General features: G+C 45.0%; 1 protein-coding gene across 1 annotated transcript in view; it reads left to right on the top strand.

Moving 5' to 3' along the window:
• The window catches only part of HDC (histidine decarboxylase), a 32089-nt gene extending 23280 nt beyond the window's left edge, over positions 1-8809 (top strand). The window contains exons 10-12 of the mRNA XM_056569273.1: positions 4480-4578; positions 5002-5103; positions 6323-8809. Of these exons, the coding sequence (XP_056425248.1) occupies positions 4480-4578; positions 5002-5103; positions 6323-7021 (900 nt within the window). The 3' untranslated portion in view covers positions 7022-8809. The remainder of the gene's footprint in view (positions 1-4479; positions 4579-5001; positions 5104-6322) is intronic.
• The last annotated feature ends 6346 nt before the right edge of the window (positions 8810-15155 follow it).

Here is a 15155-nt window from a genome sequence, read left to right as displayed (position 1 = left end):
TTAAAATGTTCTGTGATAACAAATCTTCAGTTGCAGAGTAATGCTCCCCCAACATAACATCTATATACTAATGGGGCATTATTCCTAGGAAGGTTATTGTACTTAATTCAAGTCTCTTTGTTTTTGGGGTTTCACATTCCTTATGTGTCTGAAAGTTGTCAGTAACGTGAGATATGTAGATTTCTATGCTCACCGTAAAATTTATTTCTCGGAAGATCCATTGGGGGACACAGAAACCATGGGTATATGCTGCTGCAACAAAGAAAAGTCGGCCCCTCCCAGCAGAATATACCCCACTTACAGACTCTGAGCTATCAGTTTAGTCCCAAAGCAGTAGGAGAGGACCAACAGGAGAGAATAAACTGTAATTGTCTGAGGAAACCACAGAATAAAAATTTACTGAAACCACCCTTGGACAGGTAACCGAACCAGGAACACCAGAACAGATGGGTGGGTGCTGTGTCCCCCAATGGATCCTCCAATCTACTTTTCTTGATCAGCTCCATTGGGGGACACAGAAACTGTGGGACGTAACAAAGCTGTCCCTGGGGTGGGCAAAAAAAATTCAAGCAACTTAGGTGGAATGCTGGACCACAGCTGCCTGCAACACCTTGTGACCCAAACCAGCATCAGCAGATGCAAAGGTATGTACTTGGTAAAACTTCGTAAACGTGTGTAAGGCGGCTGCCTTACAAATTTGCAAGACCGAAGCCCTGTTGCGGAGAGCCCAGGAGGCCGCGACAGAATGAGCTGAGACCCTGAAAGGAGGAGTCTTCCTCTCAGCGGTAAGCTTCCGAAATGGCAGAATGGATCCACTGCGAAATGGTGTATTTTGAAGCAGGAAGTCCCTTCCGATGACCCTCCGGAAGCACAAAGAAGGAGTCACTCTGGTGAAAGGAAGAATTGACTAAAAGGTAAATCTGAACAGCCACATCAAGACCATGAAGCAAACATTCCCTGGGATGAGATGGAGCTGGACAGAAGGACGATGTCCTCATTCAGGTGAAAGGCGGAGACCACCTTGGACAAAAAGGACGGGACCCGACGAAGAACAACCTTGTCCTGGTGTAAGACCAAGTAAGGAGAATGGCAGGAGAGAGCTGCTAGCTCCAAAACTCTCCTAATGGAAGTGACCGCAATGAAAAAGGCCACCTTCCAGGAAAGGATACAAAGAGGAACGTCCCAGAGAGGTTCAAAGGGAGTACCCTGTAGGGCACTGAGAATCAAATTTAGATCCCAATGTGGAGTAGGGGATCTGTAAGGCAGGGCCGCATGAGCAACACCCTGCAGAAAAGTCCTGATGTGAGGATCGGATGCCAGGGGATGCTGAAAGAGAATGGAGAGAGCCGAAACCTGACCCTTAAGGGAACTGAGAGCCAAGTGTTGTTCCAGCCCAGACTGTAAAAAGGAAAGAAGTCGTGGGAGAGAGAACATAACTGGAGAGAAGAAGTGAGATTCACACCAAGGAAAATAGGACCGCCAAGTACTGTGATAAATCTTTGTAGAAGAAGGCTTGCGCGCCCTGATCATATTGCGGATCACTTGCGGATAGAACCCCCCCTGGCCCTCAGAACTGCGGTCTCAACCACCATGCTGTCAAATGCAGTGACAGTAAATTGGGGTGGCAAAGGGGACCCTGAGAGAGCAGGTTGGGATGAACTGGGAGGCGCAGTGGCACTTCGTCCACTAGACGAACCACATCAGCGTACCACGCCCGCCTGGGCCAGTCCAGAGCCACAAGAATGGCGGGGATGCCCTCCGCTTTGAGCTTCCTCAGGACTCTGGGAAGGAGAGGAAGATAAGAGAAGAGATAAGGGAGGGCAAAGTGCGACCAGGGAATCACCAGGGCGTCCACAGCTAGGGCCAGGGGATCCCGGGACTTCGCCACAAAGCGAGGAACCTTCTGGTTGTGGTGGGATGCAAACAGGTCCACGTCTAGGGTGTCCCAGGGATTGAAGATCTCTGCAAACGCCGCTGGATGAAGAGCCAACCCACCGGGGTCGGCCAAGGAGCAACTGAGGAAGTCCGCTTCCCAATTTTCCACCCCTGGTATGTGAATCACCAAGATGGAGTGAACTATTATAGTATATGGGATTTTTCCAATAGCCATTTTAACCCGTTATCGCCTGTTATAACGGCCGTTATTTTGTGACGGGCTATAGTAATGGGAGAAATAGTGCATGCACCAGGGTTTTTATAAAGGGCATTTATAACGGAGGTATTTTTATAGTGTGAAAGCAGCCTAAGCGAGAAGGATCCGGAGCGCGACCCGAAAAGCTGCTGCCAAAAAAGGGGAACGAGGAGGGTGGGAACGAAAAAAGCGATCCCTTGGAAAGGAAGCAAACTCGATCCGATAGTTGTTGGAAACTAATTCTCGGACCCAAGAGTCCTGCATGTGAGCAGACCAAACGTCCCGGAAAAGAGACAAATGACCTCCCACCCGAGAAGAAACTTCGGGTGGGGGTGTCTTCTCAGTCGGAGGGAGGCTTGCGGTTGCCCCAGACTTGGCTGCGAAACGGCTGGAATGGTTATCCGATTTCCAGGAGAAACAAGCCTGGTTGCCCTATCTGAGCCATAGGACTGAAAAGAGGTCGACTTCCTGCGGGAATTGGTACTGAGGCATTTATTCAACGGTAATACTTTTGATCCAGGCGTTTCCCAAAAGTCGAGACCCAGTGAAAGAAAGCTCAGTGAGAGATTTCTTGGAAGCGGCATCGGTGTCCCAGGTCTTGAGCCACATGGAGTGACGAAGTGCCACTAGATTACCTGTAGCAAAAGCTGTACAATGGGCAGACTGCATAGAAGCAGAGCACATTGGAGAGTTTTAGTGCAAGATCCGCCAAATCTTCCAAAGGGGCCCTGGACGTAATGCCCTGGCAGAGTTGAGAAGCCCAGACAGAACTGGCTTTGGACACCCAAACAGAAGCGAAGGTAGGAAGTAAAGATGAATCAGCTGCTTCAAAAGCGAATTTGGCCAGATTTTCAATCCTCTTGTCTGCCGGGTACTTAAAGGAAGTTGCATCCGCCAAGGACAGAGTAGTCACTTTTGACAGGCGGGAAACCAGAGGATCCACGGTCGGTGGAGATGTCCATCTCGCAATGGGTTCCTGGGCAAAGGGAAACTGTGACTGAACCTTCTTAGTCCCTTGAAAGTGCTTGTCAGGATGCTGCCATGCTGTTTCCAGTAAGGTGCCAAATTCAGTACGAGAGCTGAAAACCTTAGACGAGGGACAGGAGCGGTGAAAAGAAACTTCTGGAGCTGGGTCCGAAGTTCCAGGGTCTTCTAGATGAAAAGTGTCCCTGATGGCACAGACCAAGTCATCTACCATGTCGGACGTGCTGGCTCGGTCCTCTGGATTAGAACAGAACCTGAAGCCTCATCTTCCAGCTCACTAGGAGAGTGGGAGAAGGTGGAGGCCACCTTGTATGAAGGCAAAACGGACCTGGTACGCAGATCTGGAGAGCTAGGATGGCGACCAGGAGAGCGGTCCTTAGAAGTGGGGCATTTTCGGGGTGCCAGGGAAGAGGAGCGAGACCTATGAGGGCAGTGCCTATCCCAACATCGACAGAAAACAGAACCTCCGCGCATAGTGCAGGCGCCGAGAGAGGGCTGTAAAAATACCCCTTATAATGTGAAAAACACCCTAATATCCTGCACCACTGTCTCTGTCCCCAATATTCAGAATGGCCGAGCAGAAGACTGTCCCCAGAGTGATTAAAAAGGAGTGGGCTCCAAATAGGGGGTCTACAAAGGTTGAGAATCCTGAGAAAGGCTAGATACCTGAAAAAAAAGGGGAGAAGAATACTCACCTTGCCCTTGGAAAACTTACCTAATGAAGTCTTCAGCCAGGTATTATACACCTGCATCATGCCGGGCTGAAACAGTGAGACGAGGTACCAAAGGTACAACCCCAGGCACTGACTGGTGGTGAGAAGGGGTTGACAGTGCATAACTCGATGCCTGTGCCTCTTCTTCGCAAATGGGGGAACAGTGAGCGCTGTGTTCCTGAGACCCCCACCTAAAAAGAGAAAAATAAAAGGGAGGAAAAATTCTAAACATAGCCACTAAACTAAAATATAAGAAAAATAAACAATTAGGTCTAGAGAACACCAGACCTGTGTCTGCCTCCTACTGACACTAAGCTAAAACTGATAGCTCAGAGTCTGTAGGCAGGTATATCCTGCTGGGAGGGGCCACTTTTCTTTGTTGCCTAGTGTCAGCCTCCTAGTGGCAGCAAGATATATCCACGGTTTCTGTGTCCCCCAATGGAGCCAATCAAGAAAAAGGGGTTATTCCGCAATTAAAACATATCTCTACTGAGCTCGGCAATGCTCAGAGGACCCATAGAGAATGAATTGACTTCCACTTGTTCATTCCTGGGCACAGTTCACCTTTGTTCCCTTTTAAAGCCCTTAACTGGATTGTATTGTGTTTATTCTATGAGAACGCAAGCTAACTCTGTATTTGTATTATTGTAGCACTGGCAAATTCCACTTAGCCGTCGTTTCCGCTCCCTAAAACTTTGGTTTGTAATCCGATCATTTGGGATAAAAAATCTTCAGGCACACATCAGACATGTGAGTATATGATTGATTTTATTACGGATGTAAACTAACTTCATAAGTGACTGGCACCCAGTGTGTCTGGTTTCATGTTGCAGATAGAGCATTGGCGGAGGACTTCTGCTGTACTTTACACTTGAATTGCTGGGCATGTTTACTGTTTGTAACACATTTAGTATCTTAAAAATGTAAATTTTTTCTTACCCTTTATAAAGTTTGTAACCAGTATATGTAGTACTGTATTTGCTGTGTGTGTTTATAGTGTTATTAGTCCTGTCCAAGTTCTAACAGACACCACTAGATGGTGCTAGAACATTTCGTTATTATAAAGCTTCCCGCCTGGATTCAGCAGAACACTAGTAACATTAATAAGTTTAGTGCAGAAAATAAAACTACACAGTAATCTGCATAGGATGTTTTGCATGTGCTGTATTTCAGGGCACAGAGATGGCCAAGAATTTTGAGTCATTGGTTAAAGCTGACCAGCTTTTCGAAGTCCCTGCAAAGAGACACCTTGGATTGGTTGTCTTCCGGCTAAAGGTAATCAAGTGTCTGGTGACATTTCTTTTCTAGTTATATACTGCATTTTACCATTGGTTTTGGAACATTTGCCTTACACTTTGCGCAGTATAGTCTCTAGAGATTCATGAATTGTACAACATTCCTATTTAAGATATCGCATGTATTGACACCCAGCTCATGCCCCGTAGTGCCAGTGTCTGCATGTCCAAGGCCTCAATAGAAAACAGCAGGATAGTGTGCAGTTTCTTACTCCATTTAATGTACCTTGAATTATCTCCCTGATCAAATAGAACAGAGGGCTGTTAAAGGGGTACTCCGGCCCTGAGACATCTTATCCCCTATCCAAAGGATAGGGGATAACATGTCTCAGGGCCGGAGTACCCCTTTAATTGAAAGCTTTTGTGTAGGAGGTAAAAGAGCCTTGGCAAAAGTTATGTGTGACCAGGACTGCCTTGGCAAAAGTTATGTGTGACCAGGACTATTAAATTAGCCGAAAATCACTTATATCTGTAATAATGGATTACAATTTCACAAGAGTTTATGGCGTATCCCAACTTGCCTCTAGGCTAAACAACAACCAATGGAATCAATGTGGGCGATATATCAAAACCTGTCCAGAGGAAAAGTTGCTGAGTTACCCATAGCAACCAATCAGATCGCTTCTTTCATTTTGCAGAGGCCTTTTTAAAAGTGAAAGTAGCGATCTGATTGGTTGCTATGGGCAACTCAGCAACTTTTCCTCTACACAGGTTTTGATAAATCTCCCCCAATATCCAGAGGAAAAGTTGCTGAGTTGCCCATAGCAACCAATCAGATCGCTTCTTTCATTTCTGAAAAGGTCTCTGAAAAATGAAAGAAGCGATCACATTGGTTGTTATGGGAAACTCAGCAACTTTTCCTCTGGACAGGTTTTGATAAATCTCCCCCAATATGTTTATATTAGGTTAAGGGAGACAGATCCACATTTCGTGTTTGGGTGTAAATAACCAGAATAAACTCTTATTTCCAAATAAACAGTTCCTATGATGCAAGTCTTAACTGGGTTTTATTTGTTGTTCTTTTATGCTGTCAAATAATTGACTATGCTGTTAATCTACATAGTTCCTAGTGTACATGTAAGCAAACCCGACTTTTTATTGCATTGTTTATGGCCTTTTTACAGTTTCCTACTTACAGACCATAGTGGACATCCCCTATGATCTTACACTAACTACATGTTCTCTCTTCTTAAAACTAGGGTCCAAACATTCTGACAGAACAAGTACTGTTAGAACTGACCAGATCTGGGAGCATGTTTCTCGTTCCAGCCATTATCCATGACAAGTTTATCATTCGTTTCACTGTCACTTCTCAGTTCACCACAAGGGAAGACATTCAGCGAGACTGGAACCTTATCAGAGAAGCTGCAATAAATGTCACCAATCTGCATCACAGTGCCATATCCAACGACTGCAATAAATTACTAAATCCTCAAACCATGGAAGTTGAAGAAAAGGAAGACACCTTCCAGAAAATCACTGTACAACCCAAGCATGCGGATTTCAGCCCTAAAGATTGGGTTGAGCAGATATCTGAAGATAACTTGGATCCCTTTGAGGACTGCTTCCCTGAGAAGGTGCCTATGGCTAGCAAACATAGACCAGCAACTTCTTTATATCGATACTGGTCTACCCAAGACAGGAAGAAGAATGCCCGCTCTCTTAGTTGTAACAGTGTTCCTGCACATAATAGGGAAGCAATTGTGGAAAAGATGGTGCCGCAATTTGAACTACAGAAAGATGGCAGCATACTCTCCAAGCTCCCAGGAAAAGTTATGATTCTAGAGAAAAATGCCTTCCGGAAATTAATCAAGTTTTATAGCGTGCCCAGCTTCCCAGAAATCAGCATCCAGTGTGGGCTTAAACTGCCCTGCTGCCCGCTCCAAGCGATAGTGTGATCTACTCGACAGCTACACAAGCAGCCAAATTGTTTGGACTAACCCAGTATTATATTATAATGATATATGTAAAATAGGTGACGTGAAACCAAGTTCACCCATGTAGCAGATTATAATGTGTGCTAAGCAGTCTGGCACTACGAGGGTATTCGGAGACAGGTGGGGGTAGATATATTCTGCTAGATGCGGGTGTGTGGTGGTGCTCTGGTTGTCTTAGCTGTGAGAACTTCGTAATCATGCAAGAAATAAAGGAAAATCCGGCAACTCACCAAGTACACTTATTTCTTGCATGATTACGTAGCAGATTATAATGCTGGTTCAGTCCATACAATGACTGCATATGCTGTGAGAAAGTGACATTTCCAGTTTAGTATACCAGTTAGCTGTGTTCCCAGCATAGGAATACATTTCAGCATTGTGGTATATGATACATAACTGCACATGTCACAAGCAACAATAACGGATATGCAATCTAATTTCTTAGTGAGACATCATTTAATCTATGTATTAATATTTCTATATCCCCATCATGATAAACCACTCCTGTCTTTATTTTTATTATTTTTTAGTTTTCTACCTTGATATTGTTCTGTATCTTCTACTCAGTCTCAGTGAGCTCCACAGACTGGGAAGGGGCTTCCCCAATAGGCGTGACATAATCTAAAGCCATACACGGGAGAACTTCCTTCCTCGCTCTGCTGCATACAGCTGAGAGCAGTTCAGTGTGAGCTCTCTGCACTGAACTCTACAGAGTGTCAGCTCTGCCCAGCAGCTTGCAGAGGGAGTAGAAATATTCAGCACAATATTAAAGGGTTACTCTGCTACCCAGCGCCCGGAACATTGAGTTTGAACGCTGTGTGGGGGCTTCTGTGTTCACGCCCGCCCCCTAGTGCTCCCCCGTCAAAGCAAGTCTATGGGAGGGGGCATGACGGCCATCGCGCCCCTTCCCATAAACTTTCATTGAGGGGGCAGGCCATGACATCACGAGGGGGCGGGTGTGAACATGGAAGCCAGCACAAAGCGTTTGGAACTCAATGTTCCAGATGCTGGGTAGCGGAGTAACCCTTTAAGCACTATGCACTGAAGGCATCACAGCTCTATAGTCTAACTCTGCTCAAAGGGAAAGGAGCTGGAATATTCAGCTCTATACACTGTGCTGAGCTGAGGTCCCACCTGCATTTCCTGACTTTTGATTCTGCCAGGCTGCTGCAGGAGACAATCTGCAAGCAGGACGGCAGGCAGAACCAGAAGGAAGCCAGACTATCAATAGTTAATTTAACACATAGAATAAACAAAAAATATATTTAAGTATATTAGAAAAGTAATTCTAATAAATCTATACACTTTTATTACTAATGACAGGTACCTTTTAATAATAGGGGATTATCACTTATATATTTAATAATTGCTCTCAATTGCACAAGAGTTTAAAGGGGTACTCCGGCGCTAAACATCTTTTCCCCTATCAAAAGCATAAGGGATAAGATGTTAAATTGCGGGGATCCAGCCGCTGGGGACCCCCCGCGATCTCTCCTGCAGCACCCCCTTTTTTCAGCTGCACAAAGCAAGGACCAAGGTGGTGCAGGGGACGGAGTATCATGATGTCACACCCCTCCCCACAATGCAAGTCTATAGTACCCCTTTAAGGCATATTCCAGCTTGCCTCTATGCTCACCAAAAACCAATGGAATCAATATGTTTATATCATGTCAATTGACACAGATCTAGATTTTCTTTTTGTGTTTCAATAACCAGATTGAACTCTCATTTCTGAATAAACACTTTCTATGATGCAAGTCTAAACCTGGTTTTATTTGTTGTTATTTTATGCTGTCAAATAATAGACTACTTTAGACTGGTTGATAATGTCTTGAACCCTGGAGGACTCAACATGGCCAAACATAAAAAAAAAAATGTCAATCATTTTTCCTGTGGTGGCAGTTAGAGATGAGCGGACTTACAGTAAATTTGATTTGTCACGAACTTCTCGACTCGGCAGTTGCTGACTTTATCCTGCATAAATTAGTTCAGCTTTCAGGTGCTCCCGTGGGCTGGAAAAGGTGGATACAGTCCTAGGAGACTCTTTCCTAGGACTGTATCCACCTTTTCCAGGCCACCGGAGCACCTGAAAGCTGAACTAATTTATGCAGGATAAGTCATCAACTACCGAGCAGAGAAGTTCGTGACAAATCGAATTTACTGTAAGTTCAGCGCCACCCATGCTAACTTGCTAAGGCAGCTTAAGAAAGTGGGTTATGCTGATTCCAATGCTGTTTACCCTTTATAGATGGGTGATGCTATTTAAGAGTTATGGATATTCCTGCAGTGTAATTTTTTTTTCATCCCAGCTCAGTTGTATCCAAACATTTTGATCTCTTTTATTATTGTGATTGGGTCATGTGATCCCCACTTAGACCACCAATAAATGATATGCTTTATTGTGTAGACAAGATGCCAGTTTCTCCTTTTTGGATGATTTCATGTCAAGTATAGAATAACATCATCACTTAGCACATCTCTGCTGGTAGCTCTCAGATACCTCCCATCCCCACCAAGTTCTACCCTCCTGTGTGTCTCCATTGCACAGAGTCACTGAAGAAACAATCTGTGTCCACACAGTGATAAGCTGCAGGGTAAGAAGACTCTCGACTCTCTTTGCATGTCTCTGCTATCTGCTGTACGCAGATCTTTATGTGTCCAATGAGATACAACTTCACACTGCTCGTAAGAGCTAACAGGGAGAAACCTAAAAGGCTAAAGCTGAATTACATAGGAATATAAACAAACAATTACATTGACGTGATACAAGGTGCTCAACCCCAAGTGCAGTTGTGCACCTACGTTGGAGTGGAGGACCTGAACCTATGGATAACAATATGGTTTCACTCCTGTGGTAGATGTATACAATGACATTAGCTAACCCTCAAAACTCATGTAAAATTTAGATATTAGCCAGTATATCCTCATATGAAGGACACACTTGAGCCCGCACACCAACGCCAAGGTTTCTCAGATGGTGCGGGACCTATCAGCTAACCTACCTGGCTAGATAAATAAACACATAAATTACATAGGAATACACTAAGACTCAGTGTAGAAAGAAAGAAAGGCCCTACTGATGTAACCCAGTGGCAACTTTGAGATTCTGGATGCAGGAGAACTGTGCTAGCGGAATAACAGTGGTGGTGCTCCTGTATACAGAACAATTAGCAGGCTTGCAATATGTAAGAAAAAGTAAAAATTATTTGTTGCACTCACCACAAATGCAGTTGCAAACATTCAGTTAATCTTTATTGAAAAGCACGTACCGGAAGCATTGCGGAAGAAGGGAAAAGTCACAGACACCGTGATCAAGCAGTAGCTACTGCGAAATGGCCAGTCGCACCCAGTCAGCTGGTGTCTGTAATCCTTCCCTTCCTTCCGCACTGCTTCTGCTACGTGCTTCTTCAATAAAGATGAACTGAATTTTTGCAACTACAAATGTGGTGAGTGCAACTTATCTTTACTTTTTCTTACACCAAGACTCTGCAGTGTGAGTTAGGAGACTGAAGTTGTATGTCTCTGATCTATCACTTAGATGGGACTCGGCGCTCAGGTAGTGGAATACAATGAAGTCCTTCCCTCTCTGTCTCTGCAAAGAGACATAATGGGAAATGTAGACTGCATGAGAACATCCATATGTTGGAGGAAAAAAGAATCAATGTAGTAGGCAACCCACAAATAGCACATTAACCTGTTGGGGACGAAGGGCGTATGCATACGCCCTTGCGTCCTGTTACTTAAGGACGAAGGGCGTATCCATACGCCCGTGGGAATTTCGACCCCCGCCGCGCGCTGGGCGGGGACCGGGCCGGGGTGACTGCTGATATCTATCAGCAGGCACCCCGTGCAAATGCCCTGGGGGGTCATTAGACCCTGTCGGCGATCGGCGCAAATCGCAAGTGAATTCACACTTGCGATTTGCGCCGATTCCGGGTCATTACGGGTCTATGGTTACCCGGTGACCCGGAATAGAAGGGGGATCGCGGGTGTCTAAGACACCCACGATCCCCCTAAAGCGATAGGAGTGAGGTGGCAGAGTTGCCACCCCTCCTATCTCTGCTATTGGTGGTCTAGACGCGACCACCAATAGCAGATCTGGGGCGGAGGGGTTTACTTTCGTTTTCCCCGTCCTGCCCACCCACAATAGGCGGGGCAGAACGGGGAAACCGACAGGGACCGGCGCCGGAGTCCACTTACCCCTCCGGAGGCAGCGGAGCGACGGGGATCGGCGGCGGCGACGGAGATCTGCGGCGGCGTGCGGCAGAAGAGGACGGCTCCCGGATGCGACGGAAGCCGGTGAGTAGTTGCCTAGCAACATCTAGAGGGCTACAGTCTGAGACCACTATAGTGGTCTCTAGACTGTAGCCCTCCAGATGTTGCAAAACTACAACTCCCAGCATGCCCAGACAGCTGTTTGCTGTGTGGGCATGCTGGAATTTGTAGTTTTACAACAGCTGGAGGTCTGCAGTTTAGAGACCACTGCACAGTGATCTCTATACTGCCCTCTAGATCTTGCAAAACTACAACTCCTAGCATGCCCACACAGCTGTTTGCTGTCTGGGCATGCTGGGAGTTGTAGTTTTGCAACATCTGGAGGTCCACAGTTTGGAGATCACTGTTCAGTGGTCTCTAAATTGTAGCACTCCAGATGTTGCAAAACTACAAATTCCAGCATGCCCACACAGCAAACAGCTGTCTCGGCATGCTGGGAGTTGTAGTTGCGTACCTCCAGCTGTTGCATAACTACATCTCCCAGAATGCCCTTCTGTGATCAGACATGCTGGGAATTGTACTTTTGCAACAGCTGGAGGCACACTGGTTGGAAAATACTGAGTTAGGTAACAGAACCCAACTCAGTATTTTCCAACCAGTGTGCCTCCAGCTGTTTCAAAACTACAACTCCCAGCATGTACTGACAGATCGTGCATGCTGGGAGTTGTAGTTTTGCAACAGCTGGAGGCTCACTGGTTGGAAAATACTGAGTTAGGTAACAGAACCTAACTGAAGGTTTTCCAACCAGTGTTCCTCCAGCTGTTGCAAAACTACAACTCCCAGCATGTATTGACAGACCGTGCATGCTGGGAGTTGTAGTTTTGCAACAGCTGGAGGCTCACTGGTTGGAAAATACTGAGTTAGGTAACAGAACCTAACTGAAGGTTTTCCAACCAGTGTGCCTCCAGCTGTTGCAAAACTACAACTCCCAGCATGTACTGACAGACCGTGCATGCTGGGAGTTGTAGTTTTGAAACAGCTGGAGGTTTGCCCCCCCCCATGTGAACGTACAGGGTGCATTCACACGGGCGGGTTTACAGCAAGTTTCCTGCTTCAAGTATGAGCTGCGGCAAATTTTTCGCCGCAGCGCAAATTCCTAGCGGGAAACTCACCGTAACCCGCCAGTGTGACTGTACCCCAAAAACACTACACTACACTAACACCTAATAAAGAGTAAAACACTAAATATATACCCCCTTACACTGTCCCGCCCAATAAAAATTAAAAACGTATTGTATGGCAGTGTTTCCAAAACGGAGCCTCCAGCTGTTGCAAAACAACAACTCCCAGCATTTCCGAACAGCCACTGATTGTCCAGGCATGCTGGGAGTTTAGCAACAGCTGGAGGCACCCTGTTTGGGAATCACTGGCGTAGAATACCCCTATGTCCACCCCTATGCAATCCCTAATTAAGTCCTCAAATGCGCATGGCGCTCTCTCACTTCGGAGCCCTGTCGTATTTCAAGGAAACAGTTTAGGGCCACATATGGGGTATCTCCGTACTCGGGAGAAATTGCACTACAAATTTTGGGGGCTTTTTCTCCTTTTACCCCTTATGAAAAGGAAAAGTTGGGGTCTACACCAACCTGTTGGTGTAAAAAAAAAAAAAATTTTACACTAACATGCTGGTGTTGCCCTTTACTTTTTATTTTCACAAGAGATAAAAGGAAAAAAAAGCCCCCCAAAATTTGTAACGCAATTTCTCCTGAGTACGGAAATACCCCATATGTGGGCGTAAAATGCTCTGCGGGCGCACAACAAGGCTCAGTAGTGAGAGCGCACTATGTACATTTGAGGCCTAAATTGGTGATTTGCACAGGGGGGGATGATTTTACAGCGGTTCTGACATAAATGCAAAAAAAGAAATACCCACATGTGACCCCATTTTGGAAACTACACCCCTCACGGAATGTTGTTTGCACAGCCCACTGTTCCAAAGATCTGTCAAACGCCAGTGGGGTGTAAATGCTCACTGTACACCTTATTACATTCCGTGAGGGGTGTAGTTTCCAAAATAGGGTCACATGTGGGGGGGTCCACTGTTCTGGCACCACGGGGGGCTTTGTAAATGCACATGGCCCCTGACTTCCATTCCAAACAAATTATCTCTCTAAAAGCTCCTTCTCTTCTGAGCATTGTAGTTCGCTCGCAGTGCACTTGACGTCCACATATGGGGTATTTCCATACTCAGAAGAAATGGGGTTACAAATTTTGGGGGGCATTTTCTCCTATTACCCTTTGTAAAAAAGTAAAATTTGGGGAAAAACCAGCATTTTAGTGGAAATTTTAACAAAAAGTTGCCAAACACCTGTGGGGTGTTTAGGCTCACCGTACCCCTTGTTACGTTCCTTGAGGGGTGTCGTTTCCATAATAGTGTGCGATGTGGTTTTTTTTGCTGTCCTGGCACCATAGGGGCTTCCTAAATGGGACATGCCCCCCAAAAACCATTTCAGAAAAACTCACTCTCCTAAATCCCATTGTTGCTCCTTCGCTTCTGAGCCCTCTACTGCGCCTGCCGAACACTTGACATACACATATGAGGTATTTTCTTACTCGAGAGAAATTGGGTTACAAATTTTGAGAGGATTTTTTTCCTTTTACCCCTTGTAAAAATTCAAAAACTGGGTCTACAAGAACATGCCAGTGTAAAAAAATGAAGATTTTGAATTTTCTCCTTCACTTTGCTGCTATTCCTGTGAAACACCTAAAGGGTTAACACACTTACTGATTGTCATTTTGAATACTTTGGAGGGGTGCAGTTTTTATAATGGGGTATTTCTAACCAGAAGACCCTTCAAATCCACTTCAAACCTGAACTGGTCCCTGAAAAATTCCGATTTTGAAAATTTAGCGAAAAATTGGAAAATTGCTGCTGAACTTTGAAGCCCTCTGATGTCTTCCAAAAGTAAAAACTCATCAATTTTATGATGCAAATATAAAGTAGACATATTGTATATGTGAATCAATATATAATTTATTTGGAATATCCATATTCCTTATAAGTAGAGAGCTTCAAAGTTAGAAAAATGCTAAATTTTCAATTTTTTCATGAAATTTTTGCATTTTTCACCTAGAAAGGATGCAAGTATCGCCGAAAATTTACCACTAACATAAAGTAGAATATGTCACGAAAAAACAATCTAGGAATCAAATTTATAAGTAAAAGCATTCCAGAGTTATTAATGCTTAAAGTGACAGTGGTCAGATTTGCAAAAAATGCTCCCGTCCTTAGGGTCATAATGGGCTCCGTCCCCAAGGGGTTAAAGGGGTACTCCAGTAGAAAGTGTTTTTTTTTTTTTTTATAAATCAACTGATGCAAGAAAAATAAACAGATTTGTAAATTACTTCTGTTTAAAAATCTTAATCCTTCCAGTACTTATCAGCTGCTTTATGCTCCACAGGAAGTTATTTTCTTTTTGAATCTCTTTTCTGTCTGACCACAGTGCTCTCTGCTGACACCTCTGTCCAAATCAGGAACTGTCCAGAGCAGGAGAGGTTTGCTCTGGGAATTTGCTTGTACTCTGGACAGTTCCTGATCTGGACAGAGGTGTCAGCAGAGAGCACTGTGGTCAACAGATTTGCTGTCTGGGCATGCTGGGAGTTATAGTTTTGCAACCAACTGATTTAGCTGGGAGTTATAGTTTTGCAACCAGCTGATTTAGCTGGGAGTTATAGTTTTGCAAACACTGATGTAGATACTGATTGTACTTCGGCACCACATACAAGGATCACTATAAAGGCAGTGTGAGCCAGAACAATGCACTTGTGGAGGAGTAGAATACCTACCTTTTCTTGGATGCTGCACCTTTCCTGCTTTTTG

This window comes from Hyla sarda, chromosome 4 (assembly GCF_029499605.1).
Source record: "Hyla sarda isolate aHylSar1 chromosome 4, aHylSar1.hap1, whole genome shotgun sequence".
Lineage (NCBI taxonomy): Eukaryota > Metazoa > Chordata > Amphibia > Anura > Hylidae > Hyla > Hyla sarda.
This window is presented reverse-complemented; position numbering and strand designations above follow the sequence as displayed.